This window comes from Stigmatopora argus, chromosome 19 (assembly GCF_051989625.1).
Source record: "Stigmatopora argus isolate UIUO_Sarg chromosome 19, RoL_Sarg_1.0, whole genome shotgun sequence".
NCBI classification, from domain to species: Eukaryota; Metazoa; Chordata; class Actinopteri; order Syngnathiformes; family Syngnathidae; genus Stigmatopora; species Stigmatopora argus.
The window spans coordinates 13,142,816-13,166,975 of record NC_135405.1 but is presented as its reverse complement, the minus strand read 5'-3'; the positions used below and the strand labels follow the sequence as shown (position 1 = coordinate 13,166,975).

The 24,160-nt window shown below is 43.0% G+C and overlaps 1 protein-coding gene across 6 annotated transcripts in view; it reads right to left on the bottom strand.

Moving 5' to 3' along the window:
* LOC144064294 (uncharacterized) overlaps nucleotides 1-24,160 on the bottom strand; it is a 97,743-nt gene that overhangs the window by 31,750 nt on the left and 41,833 nt on the right. For all 6 annotated transcript variants that reach the window (XR_013296756.1, XR_013296758.1, XR_013296755.1 and 3 more), the window contains 3 exons: nucleotides 18,302-18,399; nucleotides 18,049-18,144; nucleotides 17,784-17,892 (listed from right to left, as the gene is read on the bottom strand). Coding sequence is in view for 1 of the 6 variants with exons in the window: in XM_077586703.1 (XP_077442829.1) it covers nucleotides 18,335-18,399 (65 nt within the window). In the remaining 5 variants the exon portion in view is untranslated. The remainder of the gene's footprint in view (nucleotides 1-17,783; nucleotides 17,893-18,048; nucleotides 18,145-18,301; nucleotides 18,400-24,160) is intronic.

The following is a 24,160-nucleotide window of genomic DNA, read 5'->3' as shown; positions in this document are numbered from 1 at the left end:
TCCACGCTTCAATACCCGACTACCAATCACAATGCTGATCGTCCAATCCGTTAGAAAGGATCCAACGGATTGTGATTTCTAGGTCTATCGCCGGCATTGAACCGGGATTGGCTGCCAGTCCTCCCGGTTCAAAAGTCTACCAAAAAAAAATGGTGCGGAGATGCGAGGTGTGAGAAGCGTGGGTGGTTGGCCACGGCGACGGCGACGGCGACGGCGACGGCGGGCAGCGGAGCTTAACGAGAGGTGAGCCAGAGGAGAAATGGCGCCAGGGCAAGCGGCGCCAGAAGGAGGCGAGCGAGTGATAGATGGCGAGCGACGAGGACCAGGAGAAAGTGCCGGCGCCAAGAATAGAGTCCAGGTGACAAAAGTCACCAGAACGCTCAAGGAGGAGCCAAAAAAATAAATCAACACGCCTTCCAATCAAGGTCGAGGGGTCAACTACCGTATTTTCCGGAGTATAAGTCACACTTGTGTTTTGTTTGCCACCGATACACCCCAAAAATTGCAAAGTCCAATAACAGTTATGTTTATGTTTTCAGACAGGCTTTTGTTCGGGAAGCTAATTCACGGGTTAGTACAGGGGTGTCAGACTCGGGTTGGTTCGCGGGCCGCGTTAACGTCAACTCGGTTTCATGTGGGCCGGACCATTTTAGATATAATATTTAGATTTTTTTTTTGTATAAATGGATTAAAAGCCCTAAATATTCAGTTTTTTATAGATCTAAAACAATGTTTATTTGAGCTTTTTTTAAATATATTTTTAGATTTTACAAAATGATTTTTGAACTAAAAACACAGAAAAAATGGATTAAAAAATGACAATGATTGATTTAAAAGGGGGAAAATCAGGAAATTTAATATACATCTATACTCTTCATTTTAATTTGATCCTAAAACAGAAAGTCGGCACTCATCATTTACTTTCCCGGGCCACACAAAATGTTGCGGCGGTCCAGATTTGGCCCCCGCGCCGCCACTTTTACACATGTGGGTTAGTACATCCGCCTCGCCGTTTGGCGCTAAACGAGGTATCGCCGCACTTTAAAATGAGTTCTCGGCGGGCCGGCCTTTCCGCTCGGGTTCGTTTTCAACCCACCGCCAACGATTTAATCAAGGACGAGTTCTCGCCGTGCACTTGTGACACGGAGCGCTATTGACAGGCGGGCCTCGTGGCCCCGAGAAAACCTTCGCCATCTCGTCAATCTCATCGATTCCCGCAGCCCGGCGCCTGCGGGCGACACCCCACGGGCGAAATCCGGGGGTCGGGTCTTCCCCCGCTTCTCTGGGCTTATCGTGGACGAGGAGCCGGCGAAGCTGGCGTGGGGACGGGGACGGGGAGGGGGGGGGGCGGGGGGGGGGGGGGGGGGCTTGCATGTTGCCTGACCTTGGTCACCGCTGAGGGGACCTACTTTCTTGCCAAGCCAATCAATAAGCTAAACAGGCGGAGGATGGCTATTTGGAGCATGGGAAGCCAAACTCAAATACTGATAGGTTATCTGTCTGTCCCAGCACCACTTCTGTGCAAATATTGGACCAGCACATTTTTCACGGTGACTTGCATTTGGATAAAAAAAAGGAAAAAAAAAAAAGAGGAGAGAAGAGCAAATGAACAAGAGAGTGAGTGAGTGAGTGAGTGAGTGAGTGGGTGGGTGGGGAAGTGGGTAAAATGTTCCCCCCAGGCAGAGGTCCAAGCGGATTGGACGCGTGTGTTGGTGGAGTAGAATTCTAATGAATTATTATTTTTTAAATGGAATATTTTTTGGGACGTCTATAGCCGTCAATGGCAGGGAAATGTGAACGCTTGATGCTATGGAAATGGATTTGATGTCTATGGCAATGGCAGGGAAAGAGTTAAGTGCTACTGGGTAAAAAAAATTGTACTGAGGTATAGTCAAAAAAGGCAATATTATAGAATATATTTATATTTAAAATAGAAAATATATTTAAAAATTAAAAATGTGTATATATAAAAAAGAACAAAAACTAGGGGTATATTGGATAAAATAACAGGACATTTTATACTATTAGTTACACGAGTGAAAACTAAAAATGCATAAATTAAATGTTTTTTATTTAAATGTTATGGTTGAGAACCAAATATTTAAGCACAATTCGTTTTTAAGCTAAACAATTGGTTTCCTAAATAATAATAATAATGGTTTTATTTGAAACACTTGGTTCAATTTATTTAAAAAAATACATTTTAACGTGCTATTTTTCCTTCAATAATATCCACAAAAATCAGGGAACTTGGACCAGACTTAAAATTATATATATATATATATACACAAAATCTGACTAAAATCATGCAAAAAAAGTACTGTATATTCTGGACTATAAGTCGCACCCGAGTATAAGTCAAACCAGCCCCCAAAAAATCCGGTACATATTTACATATGTAAAGACTAGCATTTTGAAATCTGATTTCCCATTTCCTTTCTCTCTTTCTAACGGCACCCCCGAATGATGTGCACTCGGCAATGGCAGTTGGACGCGATCAATAATAAATGAGTGACACACGCCAACGCCTCTGGAGGAGTTCCAGACAATGTGTGGAAATATTCCAACATAACAATATAAAAAAAAAGTCCTACTTGGAACGGGGAGCGAGGTGGTTTGGGGGGGGGGGCGTTTTGGGGCGGGGGGGGGGACGCCAGAGTGCTTTTCCCATCAGGTGGGGCAATCAAAGGCGAGATTGGAACCACGACTTCAAGAGCGGCGTGCGGCGAAAGCGCATTAATAATTGGAGAGGAGCGATCAAAGCGCAACTGTGACACCCAATAAATGAATTAAAGGTGGCGGTGGGCGAGGGGGGGTGTGGGGGGGGGGTGGGGGGGGGGCAATGGAGTCATAATAATAATAATTTTGCCATCTGGATGGAAGTTTCTTTTGCACGATCCATCGTTTTATCTCTCGTACGTTTACAAATTTTAGCTTGTTTAGAGTTTGCTTGCTTTTGAAAATTCACGTGGTTTATTTTAGGAATATTTTGTATATAAATTACAAAGGTAAATATTTAATGTTAATTCAGAAATGTTATAAAATGCGATGTTTTCCTTTGTGTGACTTTAGTAGTACTCGGCAAATATAAATGAATTATTAATAGTAAAAAATGAAATTGTAAGTCATTCCAATGGTCAAAATATGATGTTTTACAAAATTGCAATCTAAAGTCAAGAAAATATGTCATTATAAACAAAGCCATATCCAATTCTTAGCTAACTGGCTAATACACAATATCAAATGTCCTGACCTCTGTGACCTTTGACCTCCTGACCTCCAAATGATTTCTATGTTCCCAACAGCTTGCCAACAATCCCTTGATTCATCCTTGAGTTATCTCAAACACAAAACACACTTTCTCCGCCCCCCGTAATTCCCCCACGGCCAAAAGTCATAATAACTCACCCTCAAAAAAGCGAATATGAAAAAAATAACACCCAAGTTTTTTTTTTACACTTGCTCACCACTCCTATTTTTATGCGCCAAACTCCAACAAACGCATCCTAAGCGTCACACTCTCTCTCCCATTACCCGCCTTTACTCACCGGGTAACACTGTCCACTGTACCCCCCCCCCCAAACCCCTGACCATCTGGGCTTCTCCAACCCACATACACCCACACACACACAGACAACTAGCGCTAGCTAGCGCATTCTCCCTCTCAAGAGTGTGTGTGTGTGTGTGTGTCACTAAAAGGCTTTCCCTGGGCCAGGTGGACAGCTGCCACTTAGTCGTTTTACAGCCCAGTCCAACTACGCTATTGGCCGCCATTGACGGCCCTCGCCGTCCCTCGCCGTCCCATCCAGTTTGACTGTGAGGCGCCAACGGGGACATCGAGGGCCGTCAATGGCGTTCACGACCCTCACATTGAATTCAATCTCAAACTTTAATCATCCCTTTATTCGGTCTTGAGTTATCATGAACACAAACCTATTTTGACCTCTGTGACCTTTGACCCCATGGCCCTAAAATTAAATTATGGCAAAGCACAACCATATTCTAAAACTTTTGATCATCTATTTAGTCGTGAGTTATCTTGAACCCGAACATATTTCTGACCTCTGCGACCTCTGACCTTATGACGCCAAAATTGAATCACCTATTCCGTTTCAAACGTATTCTAAAAACGATCATCCCTTTATTAATTTTTGTGTTATCCATAAGTAGCATATTATGGCTATATCATTGAATACGGATATCATATTTTGGGTCATACCCACCGCAGTAATAATTAAAATTGTGGCGATATGTTCCTGTTTAAGCGGCTCGTTGTTGGCCATCGAGAAATACATAATCACTCATATTAATGATATTTTAAAAAGTAAACGTGAGGGCATTTTGTAAAAATCTAGATGAAAAAATACCCTATTTTATCAGGCTTATTTGTAGTCAACGAATCAATAACAATGAGACTTTAAAATGTAAATACATAAAATAAAAACGAGGCATTCTTCCAATGATCTGTATTTTCTGCCTGCCAACCCTCCCCATCCCAATCGGACGCCTATCTATCCCCACTTCCACGCCTCGTCCTTGGCAAATCCCCGCTTCCCTTTAATTGATTTTTCACGTGGCGTCCGTCCGATGGCGTTTTCACCCTCGCCGCCTCAAAGCGTCGACTTCTGTTTGCGCCCCCCGTCCCTCGATAAGCCGTATCGGCGCGCGCGAGGACGGCTGGAATTAACGCCTTCTGAAGTCTCCGCCCGCCGCCCGCCGTCCACTTCCTCCTCCAGCCGCCGCGTCCGCCAGAGGCCAGATTACCGCCGCGCGCCCAAGATTAGAAAGCCTTCCTTTCGCCTTTCACCGTCGGAAACCGAGGGGGGCGGGGCCGAGAAATGTAACGGCTCCTACTGTATTCCAGCGCCGGGGAATTAAACAAAACGCCCCCCGGCACAAAAAAAAAAACGATATATATATATATATTAAGAGGGATAAAAGCGGCTTAGACTGTTGAGACAAGTGCGTCTAAGAGAATGCACAAAAGGAGGGGTGTAAATGGCGGATTCTTGCCGGCTCAAAACTTATCAAGCGCGGGCTTTGTGCTCAATCCATTTAAGTGAGTCCCTAACACGCCCCCATTGTGTGCCTTTTAATGGCGTAAAAGTCACTTGTGCGAGGGGCCGATCGCCTCTTCACGGGGATTACGGCTAAGTGCTTAAATTGTGGTGAAACCCGGATTTGCTGGTGGCAAAGAGAGAGGGGGGGAGGGGTTTAGGAAGTAAAGGCGGGGCCCCGGGCCAAAAGGACCCTTAGCCGGGATTTGTGTCACGGCGGCCGCCTTGCGCGTCTGCCGCGTAACGCCGATACACACGCGAGGCAGTCGGTGAACTCGTTTAACCTAGCGATGTCACGAGCGTTTGGACTGGGAGGGCCGGAGAAATAATACTTTTGTCTATGGGATTATGATAAACATACATTTTTGATAATAACGTCATACTTCTACTTACAAATGTCTTTAGGTACGAAAGATTCAGGTTACATTTTTTTTTATATGCAAATGAGTGACTCGAGTTACGAAATCCCCCAAAAAGCAAATGCGTTTCCTTATCTGTTATTTTATTTTGAATTCCCCTTATTCAGCGATTAAAAACTACAAATGCAACGTGGAACATATTTTCACACACACACATAGGTACACGTAAAAGTCTAAAATGTACTACAAAATGTACTAAAATGTACTTTCGGCCCCGGTAGAACGATCTGGTGGACAAACACAGGTATTACATCTATAACGACAGCGGCGCAGGTCACATTTTCCTATTCTGTATTTATTTTAGGACATAAATAAATCATTTCCTTATAATTTTCTCTCATTTTTGTGTTTCCTCAAATCTTTCTTACAAAATTGGGCCACTTTGACCAATTTTAAAGGGTTTTTTGGAACCAATTAAAGAATTTACGTATAAAGTACACCTCTACTTACGAAATTTCCAAGTTACGAAATCCCCCAAGAAGCAAATGCATTTCCTTATCCATTATTTTATTTTGAATTCCCCTTATTCAGCGATTAAAAACTACAAATGCAACGTGGAACATATTTTCACACACACACATGGGCACACGTAAAAGTCTAAAATGTACTACAAAGTGGACGACTTTCGGCCCTGGTAGAACGATCCGGTGGACAAACACGGGTATTACACCTATAACGACCGCGGCGCGCATTTTCCTATGCTGTAGTTATTTTAAGACATTAATAAATCATTGCCTTATAATTTTCTCTCATTTTTGTGTGTTTCCTCACATCTTTCATACAGAATTGGGGCACTTTGACTAATTTTAAACATTTTTTGGAACGAATTTGAGAATTTACATACTATAAAGTACACCTCTACTTACGAAATGTTTAAGTTACGAAAAAAGTCTTGGTACCATTTAATTACGGTGGCTTTAGAGCGCCCCGTCGTCCATTGTGCGTCTTTTGTGCGTCCGCTCCCTGTGGCAACAAACGGCGGCGAGGCGCACCTGCCCGCGGCGCCGCTCACCTTTGCCTTGAGCACACAAGCGCCGTCAATGGCGGGTAAAAAAAAGCCGAAGAAAGCCGACGCGGCGGCCTATTCAAAGGGACGGCGTTGACTCCCGGCTATTGTTCCCCGCCTTTTGTGGCTTTTGCGACGATCGCCGCGATGACTACGACGATGACGACGACGTTGACAGCTGCCCAGGAGTTGAGAGACTCGAGAAAAGCGCTAAACGGGGCGCTATACTAGCCATGTTTGTCAATGACAATAAAGCTTTCAATTCATATAAACAGATGTTTTGGGTTGTCACTTTTGACCTTTATTTTCTACTTTATTTCCAAAATGGCAAAGGTACTTAACTTATAAACAGTAAACGGAGGCATGTTCATTGGCTGCCGTCTGTCCTAGGTCCAACAGATTGGACTTCTAATTCACAGACGGACGAAAAGAGCAACACTGGAAGAGTCTCGATGTGTTAAAATGCAGGACGTGACCTGTCAATCAACAGCAAGTGACCCTGAAATGTTCCCAAATGAATGGACAACAACTACAAAAACCCGTAAAATGACAAGTGACTTGCTATCAACAGTAAATCCCTCGAAACCATGAGGAAAAAAAACTGAGTGACCCCAAAACAACTCACTATCAACAGCAAGTGACCCCGAAATGTTCCCAAATGAATGGACAACAACTTCAAAAACCCGTAAAATGACAAGTGACCTGCTATCAACAGTAAAACCCTGAAATCACGATGAAAAAAAACCCCGAACCGACTCACTATCAACAGCAAGTGACCCCGAAACGCCTCAAAATCAACAAGACGACGGCGAAATGCCTGCAAATGAATGGGCAACAACCTTGAAAACCCGTAAAATATGTGACCAGCTATGAACCGTAACTCCCTCGAAACCATGTGGGAAAAAAACTGAAAGTGACCCCGAACCAACTCACTATCAACATCAAGTGACCCCCAAATGTTCCCAAATGAATGGACAACAACTTCAAAAACATGTAAAATTACAAGTGACCTTCTATCAACAGTAAACGCCCAAAATCACAATGAAACAAAAACCCGAACCAACTCACTATCAACAGCAAGTGACCCCGAAACGCCTCAAAATCAACACTAAACGACCCCAAACCCTCCCAGCCAAACCACCATAGCACTTTCTCCCAAAACGACATTTTCTAGTCCGTCTTGAGAAAAGCCCACTGGCCCGCCAGGCTTTAAAAGAATCCATCCCACACAGCATCCCACGGTTTGGGGTCAATCCGAGCCCCTCCCCTGTCCCGCCCGGGCGTCTTTATCAGAAGCGATCCACGTCCAGATTAGCATTTCAACACGGCGACATTGTCTCCCCGAGCACTTTCCCGTAAAGCTTCCTTTCCCTCCCCGCTGGTACATTTGCGCCCGCACCGCCACGCCAAGTCCCCCCCCCCCCCCCCTCGCCCACCCCGCCCCCCCTCCGCGGCCATTATCTCCTCTTATCTCCGTCTAAGTCCCCGTCCGTCGTCCCGAGCCCTGAAAATGGCCCGGCATTGTTGCTGGGGAGGAGTTAAGACGCTCTGGGCTGCGCCCAAACGCTCCCAGCAGATGTTTAGCCATTTGAGTGCATTTCGCCGGCCGGGCTTTTTTCCTTTCTTTGATGGAGGGAGGCGGCTGGGGTGGGGGGCCGGGGTGGGTTTGGCGGCGGAAAGAATAGAATTTAGACGCAGGGAGGGAAGGTTTTTAAACATTAGAAGGCCAACAGCTGGTTGCTTCTCTTGCTCCCTGGGTGCATTAACCTCGTTGGCCCCGTTGCAGCGGTGCCAGGGCAAGGAGCCTCTCAGCCTCGAAGCCTCGAAGCCTCGGAGCCTCTCAGCATCTGGAGCTTAAGTCGGACGCAAAAAAAAAATACGCCAATGTCACCGGCGGGCGCCTGAAAAAAGCCAGCCGGCGCAATGGAAGCCGGCCAGACGGATTTGCGCGCTCACTTGGAGGAAGGACTTTCAAGTCCGGGGCCTCGAGGTTGGACCATCTCACGCTAAATAGCATTTCGGGCCGATTGAAACGGATGCCGACGTCCATTGGTCTTAATTAAATTAAACTGCTACCTGAGAAAGTTTAATGTCAAGGTGCGACGCTTTGCGGTCAACGCCTAGAAAATTCTATCCAACTATCTATCTTCAATACTTTTCAGGGACGCAGGGTGTTGGAACCTAACTAGATCGCCCAAGACTGGTCGCCGCGATACTCGGACGTTTGGTCAAAAGACGTTTGGTCGACCGGACGTTTGGTAGAACGGACGTTTGGTCGCCGGGTTGTTACTGTGGAAACCGGCTCTCAAAATTATAATCATGAGAGAGAGAGTGATTTTAATATCAAAATATCAACTGTAAACTATCTGTCGTAATTTGACAGCGAGCGAACCCGGCGACCAAACGCCCGTTCTACCAAACGTCCGGGGACCAAATGGTCTGGGGACGAAACGTCCGGTCACGGGTCGCCACACAGACAGACAGTCTGTGTGGCTCACAATGTTTGGAAATCGCCTTCACCATCCAATTTTTCAAAACCTTCCCATACCTTTAATGTATATATTCCTAATTAGAAACATCATTTGGAATATTTTGTATCCTTACAAGAGTCACGGGGGTGCCGGAGCCAATCCCGGCAAACAGCAGTTGCCAGCCAATGACAAAGCAAACAGAGGCTGGCACTACATGGTTTTATCCTGCAAGTTTGATAATAATCCCTTGATTCATTCTTCAACTATGTCGAATTAAAATACGATTTTGACCTCTGTGACCTTTGACCTTGCACTTAATATGACAACCAAAGTTGATTTTCCTCCAAACTCAACTCAGAGCCCTTGTCCTCCCTTCGATAGCGGCGACACCCGCACTTAAGCCGAGCTTTAGCCGTCTAATTCAACACGCGAGCGGCTATTAATAAGCCGGGACAAATGGCCAGAGACGCCGATATTGTTCCACCCGCACTTGTCGTAGATCCTCGCCACACGCCACGGTCGCCTACTCTACAAGTGAGAAGTTACGACAGCTGGCCGGACCGCCGCGTCTGGGCCGTCGCTACCTCGGGTGTCCGCGGGGGTGCCGGCGGGCGCTCGCCGGAGCCCTTTGACACTCAGCTGTTTGGCGGCTTTAAATGTCTTGGGCGCGCCGACGTTTAACGAGGAACGACGTGCGCTGGGCTCTACTTATGTGCGAGTCGACACGCCGCTGACAGGCGCGGCAGCGGCGGCGCGAGACAATGGAGAGACGCCGGTGGGCGGGGTTCCGATCCAAAGACGGTCGGAGGGTCTCCAGTGCTTTGCGGTGACGGGACGGAACAACTGCTCGCTAATTGCCCGTGTCGAAACGCTGCTCGTAAACAGACAAATCGGCCGAGAAGTGGCGAGTCGCATCCCAAGGCGTCCATCGGAATTTGTAATTGGCTCATTAGGAATCATGAAAACGAGACACATTTAAAAAGGTCATCACCATTCATCGCGTTGCCGTAGACTTGTGTGCAAAGGGTTAGGGTACACGCAATATTTATTTATTTATTTATTTATTATTATTATTATTATTTTAATATTTTGTACTTATTTATTTATTTTGTATCTATTTATTTTGTATTTATTTATTGAGTATTTATTTATTTTGTATTTATTTATTGAGTATTTATTTATTTTGTATTTATTTTGTATTTATTTTGTATTTATTTTGTATTTATTTTGTATTTATTTTGTACTTATTTTGTATTAATTTGTGTCTATTTAGTATTCATTTAGTATTTATTCAGTATTTATTTATTTTGTATTTATTGTGTATTTATTTATTTTTTTATCTAGCTATTTATTCTTTTCTTTTTTTAAATATTAATTATTGAGATTTTTAGTCATATCAGCGAAGTAGCAAAAGTCTCTTCTTTGAACAAAATTGTTAGCCTGATGCTAATAAATGGGATGCTAGCACGCAGAAAGGTTTCATTAAAGATTAAAGCGGCTAGACGTAGCGTCCATTTTTTTGCTCACAGTTTAGTCGAGAGCCACACGCACCCATCAAAAGAGCCATGTGTGGCTCCCGAGCCATAGGCGAGTTAAAGGATGTATTGAAAAGTGTATTTTTGGCGGGGAAAACAATTGTAGAACATCTCCTGGCGTGCCACGTTTTGCCCCAGATTCCGGCCCGGGTTCCCGGATCCCATCCCGGGGGCCCCCGGAGGCCGCCATTTCCTGCCGCTCTTTGTACGACGGGAAGAACAGCACGCGACAACAAGCCGCCACATCAAAAACGCCGTCTTTGCTGACTCGGCCGCGAGGAAGACTTCGGCGTCAATGGGCGGGCGGCGGGGGTGACGTGAGGTAGCGCGGCGGGCAAAGTCGGGCCAGGTCAGATCGCTTTTTTTAAAGCGACGTCAGCGGGAAGTCGGAGGGGCGGGGCGGCACAATTTGGAAACTTTTAGGTCTTTGCGTAACATTACTTTGTGGAAAGGGAGTCTTAAACGTGCTATAAAATGTGCATCAAGGAAAAAATAAAAACGACCGCACTATAAAAAATATTCATTTTATCATGTCGTTATTTTTTTGTCAAGCACTCGCATCTATATAGTTTACAGTAAATATCTATTTATATCATTTAATATGTATACGGATGTATCGTTTAAACAAGGGTGTCAGACTCGGGTTGGTTCGTGGGCCGCTTTAACGTCAACTTGATTTCACGTGGCCATTTTAGATATAGTATTTAGATTTTTTTTTTAATAAATGGATTAAAAGAACTGGATTAAAAGACCTGAATATTCAGTTTTTTTATAGATCTAAAACAATGTTTATTTTAGCTTTTTTTTTTTTAATATATTTTTTGATTTTACAAAATGATTTTTGAACTAAAAACACAGAAAAAATGGATTAAAAAATGTCAATTATTGATTTAAAAGGGGGTAAATTAGGAAATTTAATATACATCTATACTCTTCATTTGAATTTGATCCTAATATAGAAACTCTAGAAATGATTTACTTTACCGGGCCACACAAAATGATGTGGCGGGCCAGATTTGGCCCCCGGGCCGCCACTTTGATACATGTTTTATAGTATGTTTTATGATTGTACATTAGGTTTTAACAAATTCCTGTATTTATTTATGATTAGAAATCAAGCAGTCATTTTCCAAGAAATGAAATGGACATGAAACTATTTTTAAATATGTTTGTTTATGATCACCAGACTTATTAATTTCGCTTAATTGCAAAAATAAAGGCTATTTTTTTTGCTTTAATGTTGGTTACATTGGGAAAATAAAATATGCCACTAGAGTTCAAAAATAATGATTATTTTCGATTTTCTCGGCTAGCAAGCGCCGTGAGGCCTTCGAGGACCTTCCGTTCCCAGAGCTATTCATTATTTTAGTCCTTATCGGGGATTTTTCTCCGCCAACAAAGTTTGTAAAACACGGGTGATGCCATCTGTTTAACTTTCTCAATTCTCCATTGAAGGGGCCGCCACTCCAAAAAAACAGTCATGATTTCATGGGAATTCCCCCGACGTCGGGGCCCGAGACCATCGACCCTTGACGCCACCGCGCGTGTAGCACGGGAAGTACGGTACTGTACGGTCCGTGGCGTCTGGGCCGGAACCAGGATGTGGTTCTGGGCACGGCGGGGACGATTGTGTCAGCGCTCGCTTGGCCGTGGGGTTTCCTTACAGGTGATCTCCTCAATGGACAATGACAGATATACGTTTCCTGCTATTTTTCGACGCTCGCGGGAGGGCGCCGCCAAAACGGGGGGGGCCGAGGGGGGGGGCGTCAGACCCGAATCACCAGAGCGCCCCGTGAGGAAACCGCTCTTGATTTTTTTTTAACGTGTTCGATGGCGGGACGGGGTCGCCGGGGGGACGACGGCGTGCTTCTGGAGAGAAAAAAATATTATTGAGCAGTTCGGTGGATAAGTGGTTTTTCTGCCCGACTTGGGTTCGATTCCCATTTCACGTCAGCGTGATTTTGAGCGGTTGTTCATGTCATCGCGCCATGCAATTGGCTGACAACCGACTCGGGGTGTCCCCCCGTGATTAGCCGAGATAGGCTCCGGCACCCCCGGGAGCCTGGTGAGGATACCCTGGATGGGAAATGACTGGACGGCATTTTTGGGCGATTTGAAGAGATTTATTTTTTAATGCGTGGGGGGATATGAAAGTGTGCAACCGGTGGCGTATTAGCTGCAGCCAAAAAATAACGCGATTGGTCGGAATTGATCACACTGCATTTTAAAATGCAAGCAGCGTGATTTCAAGCGGTTGTTCATGTCATCGCGCCAAGCGATTGGCTGACAACCAACTCGGGGTGTCCCCCCCGTGATTCGCCGAGATAGGCTCCGGCACCCCCGGGAGCCTGGTGAGGATACGCGGGATGGGAAATGCCAGAACGGCATTTTTGGGTGATTAGAAGAGATTTTTTAATGCGTGGAGGAAAATGGAATTGCGCAACCGGTGGCGTATTAGCTGCAGCAAAAAAAATAATGCAATTGGTCGGAATTAATCACAATGCATTTTAAAATGCAAGTGCTTTTGATTGACAGTCAGGATCTTTACGAGGGACTTTTGATTGGCCAAGTGGCCGTTTCTTGAGATTGCCTTTGAAGTTAGCGGCTAAATATATTTAAAAGAATAAAAGTCTTCTATATATAAAGCGCTTCCTGTCATTGACACAGCAGCTGGGCTCGCTAAACCCTCACAATGTGACGCGAAAGCACACGTCGCCTTCATTAAGGTTTTATTTTGGGCCTGGCAAAAAGTCAAGTAGCCTATGGAAGCAAACGAGGGATGCATTAGGGTTTTTTTTCTCTTTTCTAGAAGCCGATGTTTCAAAATAAGACAGTATTTTCCTAAAAGGACTGTTTGGGCTAATCCAAGCTAGCAAGAACTTAAAAAATAAGAAGACTTGTTTTACACGAATTTTAATTTTCTACATTTATTTATTGTCGTGAAGTATTTTAGTGGTTTAATTTTATTTTTATTTTTTATTTATTCCTGGACTAAGAGTCAAAATATTTTCCATATTTTTCCTAAGCCTGCCAACAACGTCTTATGCTGTTTTTTTTAGGCAAAGGTTTCCCCCAATTTTTTTAAAATTAAATATTATTAAAGTTTTTATTGTTCCCTATTAAACATACAGTAATACCTTGATATACGAGTGCCCCGACATACGAGTAAAATTGCGAGCCAATATTTACCTTGAGATACGAGTAGTGTACGCTTTGGAATACATTAAGATTAAAACTTTTTTTAAGTGTGTGTATAGGAATCTAAGTTCATTTAAATTCAATTTAAAGTTTACGTTACGAGTGCATATGTCAGGTTTCTCTCTCTCTCATCGCGTTGTACTGAATAATGTTTCATTTTAGTATTAAACATCATAACCACTGTTAGTAGACGGTAAATTACAACCAATAAAAATATGTTTTTCCATTGTAATATCCTATTATTGGGTGTTTTTTAATTAGTATTTAACTCATTTCTATGGGAAACGTTGTTTTGAGATACGATTAAATTGACATACGAGCTCGATGCTGAAACGCAGTAAGCTCGTATCTCAAGATATGACTGTACAATGTTACATAACGTACACTCCAATGCGACATATACACATTTGTAATTTTTAATATTAATAATAATAATATTGAATAAATCAAACATTCACTCATACTGTCGTAGCATTTTAGCTAACAGTAGTTCGCTACGAATGCAATCGAATGAAAGCGTTTGTCCTCTTGCGGATAGGACGCCGGCCGGCCAGCAGGAAAGGCTCAGGTCAACGATGGCGAGCGACCCCCGCCGCCGTCCCATCTCACTTCATAAATCAGCGCGCACTTCAAAGGCCTTTTGTTTTACGGCGCAGAGGTTATCGCGGGGGCGCCGTGGATAGACCTACTTTACGCCGTACGATGAGAAGCGCCGAGGGTCCGCCGGCCAAAGCCGCCTGTTTTGTCAGGCGCGGCGTAATTAGCGGCGAGGGGATTATTTGGCTTCCTGTCTACGGGTCGGAGCGCTTGACCTCGTCTGGCTTCTTTAAAATTAATCCACTGGTTCATCGACAACTTTTCCGATCGTCCGTGCGTCGTTTAAAGACGATAAGATTGGCGCAAATCCGCTTTTTAAGCCTCTTAGTCGTCATTATTATATTGTATTTTTTATTATTTACTTTTAAAAAAGTGGTGAAGAGGGGAAAAACAATATTAAGAGGGGAAAACGGGAAAAATTCTAATTTTGTTGATTTGCATTGAAAAAATGGGAGTATAAATTTCATTTATTAGATTTTTTTAAATTATTTTGAGATGTATCAAGTGGAAAAATTATTCAGTTTTTTAAGTTGTTCCTTTGAATAGAAAATATTAAATATTTTGAATTTAAAAAGTGGTAAAGAGGGAAAAAATATATTAAAAGGGGAAAACTATTTTTGTTGATTTATTTGCATTGAAAAAAATTGGAGTAAAAATTATTATATTTTTGATATTTTTTTAAATTATTTTGAGTTGTATGAAGTCGAAAAATTATTCAGATTTTTTTATTTTTAAAAAGTTGTTCCTTTGAATAGAAAACATTAAAGATTTTGAATTAAAAAAGGGAAACGGTAAACATTATATTGTTATTTATTTATTTACATTGAAAAATAAAAGGGCAAATTTAATTGATATTTAAAAAAATATTTGGCCAATAAAAAAAAAAGTGCAGCGAAAAACCCTCCTAAAATCTCTCTATATATATTCAATATATTATTAAATTTTGTTGTGATGGTTTGGCGTCCTCCAATTAAAATGATCACGCAAAAAATCCCATTTAAATTCCAACTTTCTCACTTTTATCGCATTTAAACCCGAAACTTATCCCACAAAAACGCAAACTTGACCTCGTCAGAACGTGAAATTGATCCGGTGACACATTTTCCGGCCGATGCCGCGAATGTGGGTCACAAAGTAAATGGCGGCGTTTAGCCCGGGCGTCGGTCACGCCACAAACCGCTAAAACCCCGCCCCCTTCCCCCCCGCGCGTGACTTTTCCTGACCATCAATTGCCCGGTCACCCTCACGCTCGTTCTATCGAATCAAGGAGGGGAGTAACACGTTGTTTGCGTTACGTCGGCTCGCCCCATCGCTAAATCGCTAACGCGGAGGCTAGCGCTAGCCTAGCGGTGGCGCGTGATCTCTGGCTAACCTTGCCCGAGGGCCTCTTTTGTCTGCGCCCGGCTGGCTCCGTCCTCTCCGCTATCGAGCGGACGGGGCGGCGAGAGGGAGGGAGGGATCAATCGATGGCGGAATCGCTGGCACCGTTCTCAGGACGCTGACCCTGGAGCCCCGCCTCCCGCCTCCCGCGTCCCGCGTCCCGCGTCCCCGCTGATTGACACTTGAAAGGTGGGCGAGGACGGGGCCGCGGGCCACGTCGGGCGCTCGGGAAGCCTCCGTGCGGGGGAACAGCTGGTGACATCTGCACAAAAAGACGCTTGAAAGCGTCTCGCCCGCTTTGGCGCCTCTCCCCCTTTTTGGGGGAGACGCGCCTTTGAAAGGAGGCGGGCCCGCCCGGCCGACAACGCCGTGACAACCACTCCCCTCGGTTATTTACCGCGCGCTCTGATCTGCCGTGGAAAACTATCGGCCGTATTGATATCCAAGTGCGCTTAAAAGCGGGCTTTTTAAAGAGCCCCTCCCCCTGACTCCCACTACTCCCCCCCCCGATGCCCCCCTCGCCCGCCGCTCAATGGCATCGGCGAGCGCTCGGGAAGCGGAAAGGGGGCTTCATCGACTCCCGTTAAAAGAATCCCGCCGCGTTTGTTAACGAGACACGCATCGCCCGGGGGAATGTCAAAGTTGCGACGCGCCAAGTAGCGATGCCCCGCCTCCTCCCCCACGAGGATCCCGCCCCCCCCCCCCCTCCGATTCCTTCAAACAAGCCAGTCAAAAGATGGAGTTTAGGAATTTAAAGCCGGGTTAATTTTTTCAAAGCTTTTACAAAAGAAAATGCGTTTTTTTTAAGGCGCCACAACCCGCAGAGCTAAAACAAATAAACTCTCACCTCAGAAAGTTTCATTGCAAGGTTTACGTCATAAACACAAAATACCTCAAAGTTGCCTGTTTTTTTAACGCAAAATTTGTTTTTGTTTTTTTTTTTTACGCAAAATTTGGTCGTTTTTTTTTACGCAAAATTTGGTCGGGTTTTTTTTTACGCAAAATTTGGTTTTTTTTTACGCAAAATTTGGTCTTTTTTTTTTTTTTTTTTACAAATTATGCTTTTGGATGACTTTTAAACATGCAAAAAATTTATAACTTGTCTTATGATCTTCAGGTTTTTCAAAAAGAACGTCACATCACATTTCGGATTATTTGCTATACAAAGATAAACAATTTTAGCATTTGCTATCCAAAATAGCCTAAAAAAAACGCAAGAGGTCACTCATTTTGGGCTCACAAGGTCAAAGGTCACAAAGAAAATTAAACTTGATCGCATTGAGAATAACTCAAGAACAAACTAAAGTATTATCAAACTTGCAGGATATGGATTTATGATTTTAAAAATGGAAAAGCGGCTTACCTTTAATGAGGTCAAAGGTCAGAAAAGAGAATATCTCCCTATCAAATACGATTTAAGTTTTCCCCCATTCACATTTGAATTCATAAATAAAAACAGCACCGAGTAAAATTGAAAAAGCACTTTAACCCTTTCCTCGTATTTAACTCATCATCACCTGCGTTTGACAACAACACACGCCCAATACATTGGAACTGGGAGAACCGGCTAGCATCACGGTGGGAGACGTCTAAATAAATAAGTTCGCCAACGTGAAGGTGCGGCGCAGTGCGGGTGACCTGCGACCAAGGTGAAAAGGTCACCAGTCTACCCGGGCCATGAATATTTCAAGGGCGGGACACAAAGCGTCCGTCAAGCGCCGCCGTTTGCGTTCTACGCCTCGCCAGGATCGGGCCGGCGCCCCCCCGCGCCGCCCTTTGTCGGGGGCCGGCCGTGAGTGACAGAGGAAAGTGCAGCTGGGGGTAAAAGGGAGATGGGAGATAAATGCCCAAAGGCATTTTAGTGCCTCTGCGTTTTAGCCTTTTACGCTAAAAAAAGTTTGTTTTTTGAGATGCGATGTCATTGGTTTAAGATAGCCGCCTCGTCGTTTTTTGGCTCAAGGTATTTTAGTGCCCCTACGAGTGCGTTTTTACGTCCACCGCGCAAAATGTTTGCTTTTTTAAGAATGGTTTAAGCTAGCCGCCTCATTATTGTAATGGCATTTACGCATTTTTTTTGGTTTGTTTTTTAAAGAGAATATTTTTTAAAGTAATTTTCCTACCTGATGCGTTTGGGGGTGTCGTGTCCGCCTTCGTCAAGGGGTCACTGTTTTTTTTGGGTAGTTTTTTTGAGTCGTGGTTTTGTCAGATGAAGGCTAAAAAGATCATTTTCTGTAAAAAAAAAGGACCAAAAACCGTCAAATTAGATTCAAAGAACACAAAATGAACTTATTGTTGTTTCATGACATCATGACAGGTTTTCTGGTGTTTACCTTTTTTTTGGTTCCTTTTTCATAGACAATCATTTTTTAAAAGTAATTTTCTTACCTGATGCGTTTCAGTGTGTCGCTTCCACATCCATCAGAGGGTCATTTTATTTTTGGATGGTGTTTTTAGTCAGATGAATGCTAAAAAGATCATTTTCTGTCAAAAAAGGACCAAAAAAAGTAAAATTAGACTCAAAGTAGACAAAACAAACTTATTGTTGTTTCATGATTTTGAAACGACAGGTTTTCTGGTATTTAGCCTTTTTTTGGTTCCTTTTTAATAGAACATCATTTTTAAAAGGTAAATTTCTTACCTAATGCGTTTCAGTGTGTCGCTTCTGCATTCTTTAGAGGGTCAGTGGTTTTTCTTTGGGTGGCGTTTTTGTCAGGTGAAGGCTGAAAAGATCCTTTTCTGCAAAAAAAAGACCAAAATCAGTCAAATTAGACTTAAAGACAAAATGAACTTGAATGACAACAGGGTTTCATACTTGACATTAAAAATAAAACATAAAACAGTTTAAAACATTTAAAAAACTTTTTTTTAAATAAGACAGTCTGTAAGTGATTAAAGAGGAGGAACTTCTTTTCAATGGCATGGTGACAAAGCGCAAACATTTTTTTGCCTAAAAAAAATTCAAATAAAATGACAAGACTGATTAAAGACAGCCCCCTTTTTCCATGACAACTTTACTCTTTTACATCATCCTCGGGGATTTTCTTTTAAACTGAACTTAAAGACAAGGTGATTAAAAGCAGAAAAAAAATCAGATGAAAAATGAATAGGGTCATTAAAATAGAGGCAAAAAAAAAGTCCAGCGAAATCTTCCGTGTGACTTTTTTTTGTGCGAGGGCAACATGAAACGAGGCGCCCCCCACTGACCCCCCAGCCGAATCCCCCCGCCTTGTCCGTCTCTCATGCTAATATTCAGTTTCAAGGGCTCCAAGACAAAAGGGGCAAGGAACCTGCTGGGGGAACAGTAGCTTCTTGTTGTTATGACATGCGGTAACTTGAACTCCTTGCAAGACTTCTGCTGTCATCCCGGCCTCAGGTCCCCCTTTTATTCCGCCGCGGGGGGGGACGCGGGGGTCACGGCCCCCCGGACAGATTAGCCGGGGACGTGTAGCGGCTTTGGGAGGCCGAGCCACTCCGGGACCTTTTCAACTCCCTCCAGGGGGATTAATGCCGATGGCGGGTGCCGCTCTTTAGCTACAACTAAGGAAAACATCAAGTACTAAATACAGGATAAAATCAGGGGCCACAATAGAAGTCATTCTTTCCTTATCGCTTATCCTCACAAGGGTGTTGGAGTCTAACCCAGCTAACTGAGGCTAACCTGGTAATAGCTATTTCGGTAGCCAGACAATCACAGGGCACAAGCAGACAAACAAACAATTTAGCATCCAATTAGCCTAGCGTGCATGTTTATGGGATGCAGGAGGAAAGCGGAGTACCCGGAGAAAACCCACGCACAATTTCATGTGCAGGAAGTAAGTACTAGTTAGTGCGCAGGAACTAGTAACTCATTGAACTACTAGCTTGTGCACAAGAATTACAGTAATCCCTCGATTATCGCGACTTCACTTATCCCAAATTCATTTCTTCGTGATTTCTTTCTGCTATTAATTATTACAAATTATTATTATTATTTTAAAAGTTCATAAAAATGTGAAAATCCATGCTGAAATTTAGCAGAAGATACTTTTGCTACTAGGACTTAGCAAAAAAAGTTATAATAGGAGTGACCCTACTTCGCGATTTTTCGCTTATCGCAGACATATCTGGTCTAGATTAGATTAGGATTGGAATTAGATTAGATTAGGATTAGATTAGATTAGATTAGATTACATTACATTACTTTATTCATCCCGTATTCAGGAAATTTCACTGTGGTGGAGGGTGAGAATACAGACACAGAAAGACATTTTAGACATAAATAAATAGGTAATAGATAAGTTAATAAATGAGTGTGTTGCTGAAATATAAATATATACATACACATATATACATACATATATATAAATATACATACATACACATAGATAGACATTAACTGCAATATTCGAGGGATTACTGTACTAGCAAATTACTCATAGCACCTTAACACGAACTACTAGTTTATGCGTAACAATTACTATTTTACGGGCAAGAACTACTAGCTCGTTGCTACGATTATTTTGTAATATCTGGGGGTCCGCATGATTTAGACACCTATGGAACAAAAACAAAACAACTTAACTTCCTTAACTCTGTTGTCTTCGTTTACCTAGCGACCAGTTTAGGCCAGCTGGCCCTTGACACCAGCTCGCCATTTTTTTTTTCCGCGCCCGCGTCCGACGGAGCGACATCAACGTCGAGCGACGAAATAAAACGCGGCGTGAAAAGCCAATGAGAGGCGAGCGAGAGCCAAAAGCGGGGACCCCCCCCAACCTCCCCAACCTCCCCCCTTTCTCACTTTGCCTCCTCTGAGAGAATTCCAGCCATAGATGTATAATTCACGGCGCTTTGGCTTTGGAAGGCTGCGCGTTTTTGTGGGAAAACACGATGACAGCCAAGTTAGCGCGCAACCTCTCGCTCCTCTCGGCCACCTGTTCACCGGGGAGGGGGGGCGCTTGATTTATATTTCATCTCCCCTCCCGGCCCGTTTACTTTGTTGCCGCGCTCGTGCGTTTAAAAAACGTCAACTTGAAGGAGGTTGCAAAGTCCTGACACTTTAGTTTTAACGCTCGGATCGCAGGCGTCAACTTCAATTTGTCAGGCTCCGCCCAGTTTGACGACTTTCGGCTAAAGGATGGATCGTTTCAAAAGGACGATGCTAGGAAATGCTACGGCAAGTGACTTTAAAACCATATTTGGATACAAATCCATCCCTAAAAATGGACAGAAAATTATTTTTTCGTGAAATTAGTCTTCATATCTGAAAATGACTTGGCCCCGCCTACTAAAAAAATGTCCAACGAGAAGATGACATCACATCCAGAATGAGCTACGGTCATGTTAGCAATATTTTTTTGTTGCCGTCAGATAGTTTTGTCATTTTGTTAGCGTCTGCTAGCTACTGCAGCGCTAAAAAAAAATCTGGTTGTGATGTCACAACCAGAATTGCTAAAAGACAAAGGGGAGGGGGTGTTCCCTGATACCATTGTTTTGGATGGTAGATTTTTTTTTTTTTTTTTTTTTTACATATTTACCATTTAATGGGACCTTTAAGGGTAAAATCTAGAGTTTTTAAAAACACACATTTTAAAAAAATATCTATTTTATGTCAATCTAGTATTTTTTTTGTCTATCGCCATTAAGGGCAACCCAAAAATATATATATTTTTAAATTATATATTTTTCTTATCTACGTCAATGCAGTCAATGTTTTCATAACCATTTTTTTTATTATTATTAATGTTGCGTATCTTTAACGGGCTGAATAAAGTTGAATCTAATCTAATCTAATTTCATATTTCCTTCCATTGACTTTGATTTTACGTCAGAAAATAGCACAGAAACACCACATAAAAACACGCGAGCGCGTCAAAATAGGAACAATTGACTGCGATTAATTGGCCCCTCCCCCTCAAGACCCTTTTCCTCCCCCCCAAAACAATAAAATTCTGCGTTCCCTAAACACCAATTGATTTTAAGACGGAAGGTCTTGGGAAGTAGGTTAAGCGGACTGGGATCACCTCGCCGTGCTTACAGAGGTGGACTTGACGGGTCCAATCTGGGGGTCCGGGGGGGGGGGGGGTTCTGGTATAAAAAAAAAATGAAAATCTTCCGGGGGACATCTGTCGCGGGGAGCGACTTGCGAGTTTTTTTTTTCCAGCCGGCTTCGTGACCCACAATCCTCTCGCTTGAACGAGCGAGAACTATGATGGGGTTTCAGCCCCTGCGCCGGGCCCGGGAGACCCCGCTCACTTTTTTTTATTATTATTTATAATTCTAGCGGATTGGAGTGCGCGTTTTTATCGTAAAAAGGGAAAATGAGACTTTTTGTGGGGGTGTTATAAGGGGAAAAAATGACTATGGGCGCAGGTGTGCGGTAAACAAAAAAAGCACAAAAGGCTCATTGTGCGGGTCTCCGTTCTCTTTTTAATCTGGGATTATGCTTTATTCCCATCGTCGCGGCGACACGGGAAACAATGCAGGAGTTCATGGGAGGAAGAGGAAATGGGCAACCATGGCGTTCGCACCTCAACGTGACATATTTAACCATTTGGCGCACACATGCCAGATTAAAAAGGGAATATGCTGGATTAGAGCTTGGTTTATTTGAAAGTTCCAATTCATGAGTAGCATTTTTTAAAATAAATTTTACTTATTTTGACAGTCTAAGCAATGACAGAATACATCTTTTTTGAAAATCCCAATTTTGCAAAATTCCTCTCACTCCCAAATAAACAAAATGGCCGTATTGGGCATTTTGTATTATTATTTTTGACGTCAACGGCAGCCAAATGGAGTAAAATTCATCATTCATCTTTAAATACGGCCTCCGTAGCTCATCCTTTAATGGAATGAGAAGAGGATGAAAAGGTGGCCGTGTTATTTTTTGATTCCTTTTTTCACCCTCACTTATCCTAATGTAGATTGAACGGTCAATCTCACGCGCAAAGAGATCGGTCGCCGTCACTTCCTCCTTATCACGTCACACACACACACCTCTAAATATGAGGATAAATACTGTTTGTTGGTCAAGCAGGTCATTAGTGAGTGGCAAGGAAATAGTGTGCGTTTGCATTTATGTGCGTGTATGTGCGTGTGTGTGTGTTTGTGTGTGTGTCATAGTAATCCCTATGAAATCCAGATTTCTCAATCCGCGGGCTCAAGCTGACACTTTAAATAAAATCATTCTAATCCCGCGTGGTAAGAGAAATGAAAATGAGGAGATTAACGTGTGTGTGCGTGTGTGTGTGTGTGTGTGTGTGTGTGTGTGTGTGTGTGTGTCATCCTATTTCTCTCACCCCTTTGAGATTGTCCTCTTTCCCAACATAGCAACATATACACACATAGGAAGTGTTCCAAGTGTGTGTGTGTGTGTGTTGCACGTACACACTGGAATAGAGTAATTGGTGGCTGATCCAATCAAATGATGGACAATGATCTCCCTTTCTATTAGCCACCATGCAGACCCCCCCCTCCCCTGTAATACAATAAATGCAGAGGGTCTGGAGTGGGTCTCGATCGCATAAAGGCGGAAAAAAATGTAGTCCGTAACTTCAAAAGTGGCTTTTCTTTATCAGATTAGTCGTTTATGCAGAAGTGTACACAAGTAATCCAACGGTTTGACTGCGTTCGATTTAAAGCGGTGATATTGCGGGTTTTAGACGCTAATTAAAAGGTGGGATTTTATTGAAAAGTGTTCAGAAATGAAGGATCGAGACTCGCAGGTTAGTAATATGTGGGTACAGATTAGGAGGAGAACACTAAAGATGACTAAAAAAGTGAATAGTTTAGTAATCTGTGGGTACAATTGAGTAATCTGTGGGTACAATTTAGTAATCTGTGGGTACAATTTAATAATCTGTGGGTAGAATTTAGTAATCTGTGTGTACAATTTAATAATCTGTGGGTAGAAATTAGTGAACTGTGGGTACAATTGAGTAATCTGTTGGTACAATTTAATAATCTGTGGGTACAATTTAGTAATCTGTGGATAGAATTTAACAATCGGTGGGTACAATTTAGTAATCTGTGGGTACAATTTAATAATCTGTGGGTACAATTTAGTAATCTGTGGGTACAATTTAATAATCTGTGGGTAGAATTTATTGAACTGTGGGTACAATTTAGTCATATGTGGGTACAATTTAATAATCTGTGGGTAGAATTTAGTGAACAGTGGGTACAATTTAGTAATCTGTGGGTACAATGTAATAATCTGTGGGTACAATTTAGTAATCTGTGGGTACAATTTAATAATCTGTGGGTAGAATTTAGTGAACTGTGGGTACAATTTAGTACCCTATACCCACATTTCAGTATCCGACCTGCTGTTTTTTTCAGAGTCCATATTACTCAATTTTACCCACAGATTACTAATCTGTGAATAGTTCATTAACCTGTTTACTGATCTGTACCCATGGTTGAGTAATCTGGAACCCATGGGTTACCAAACTGTGGCTAGTTTAGTCATCTGTAGGTACATTTTGGTCATCTGTGGGTACAGTTGAGTAATCCGGAC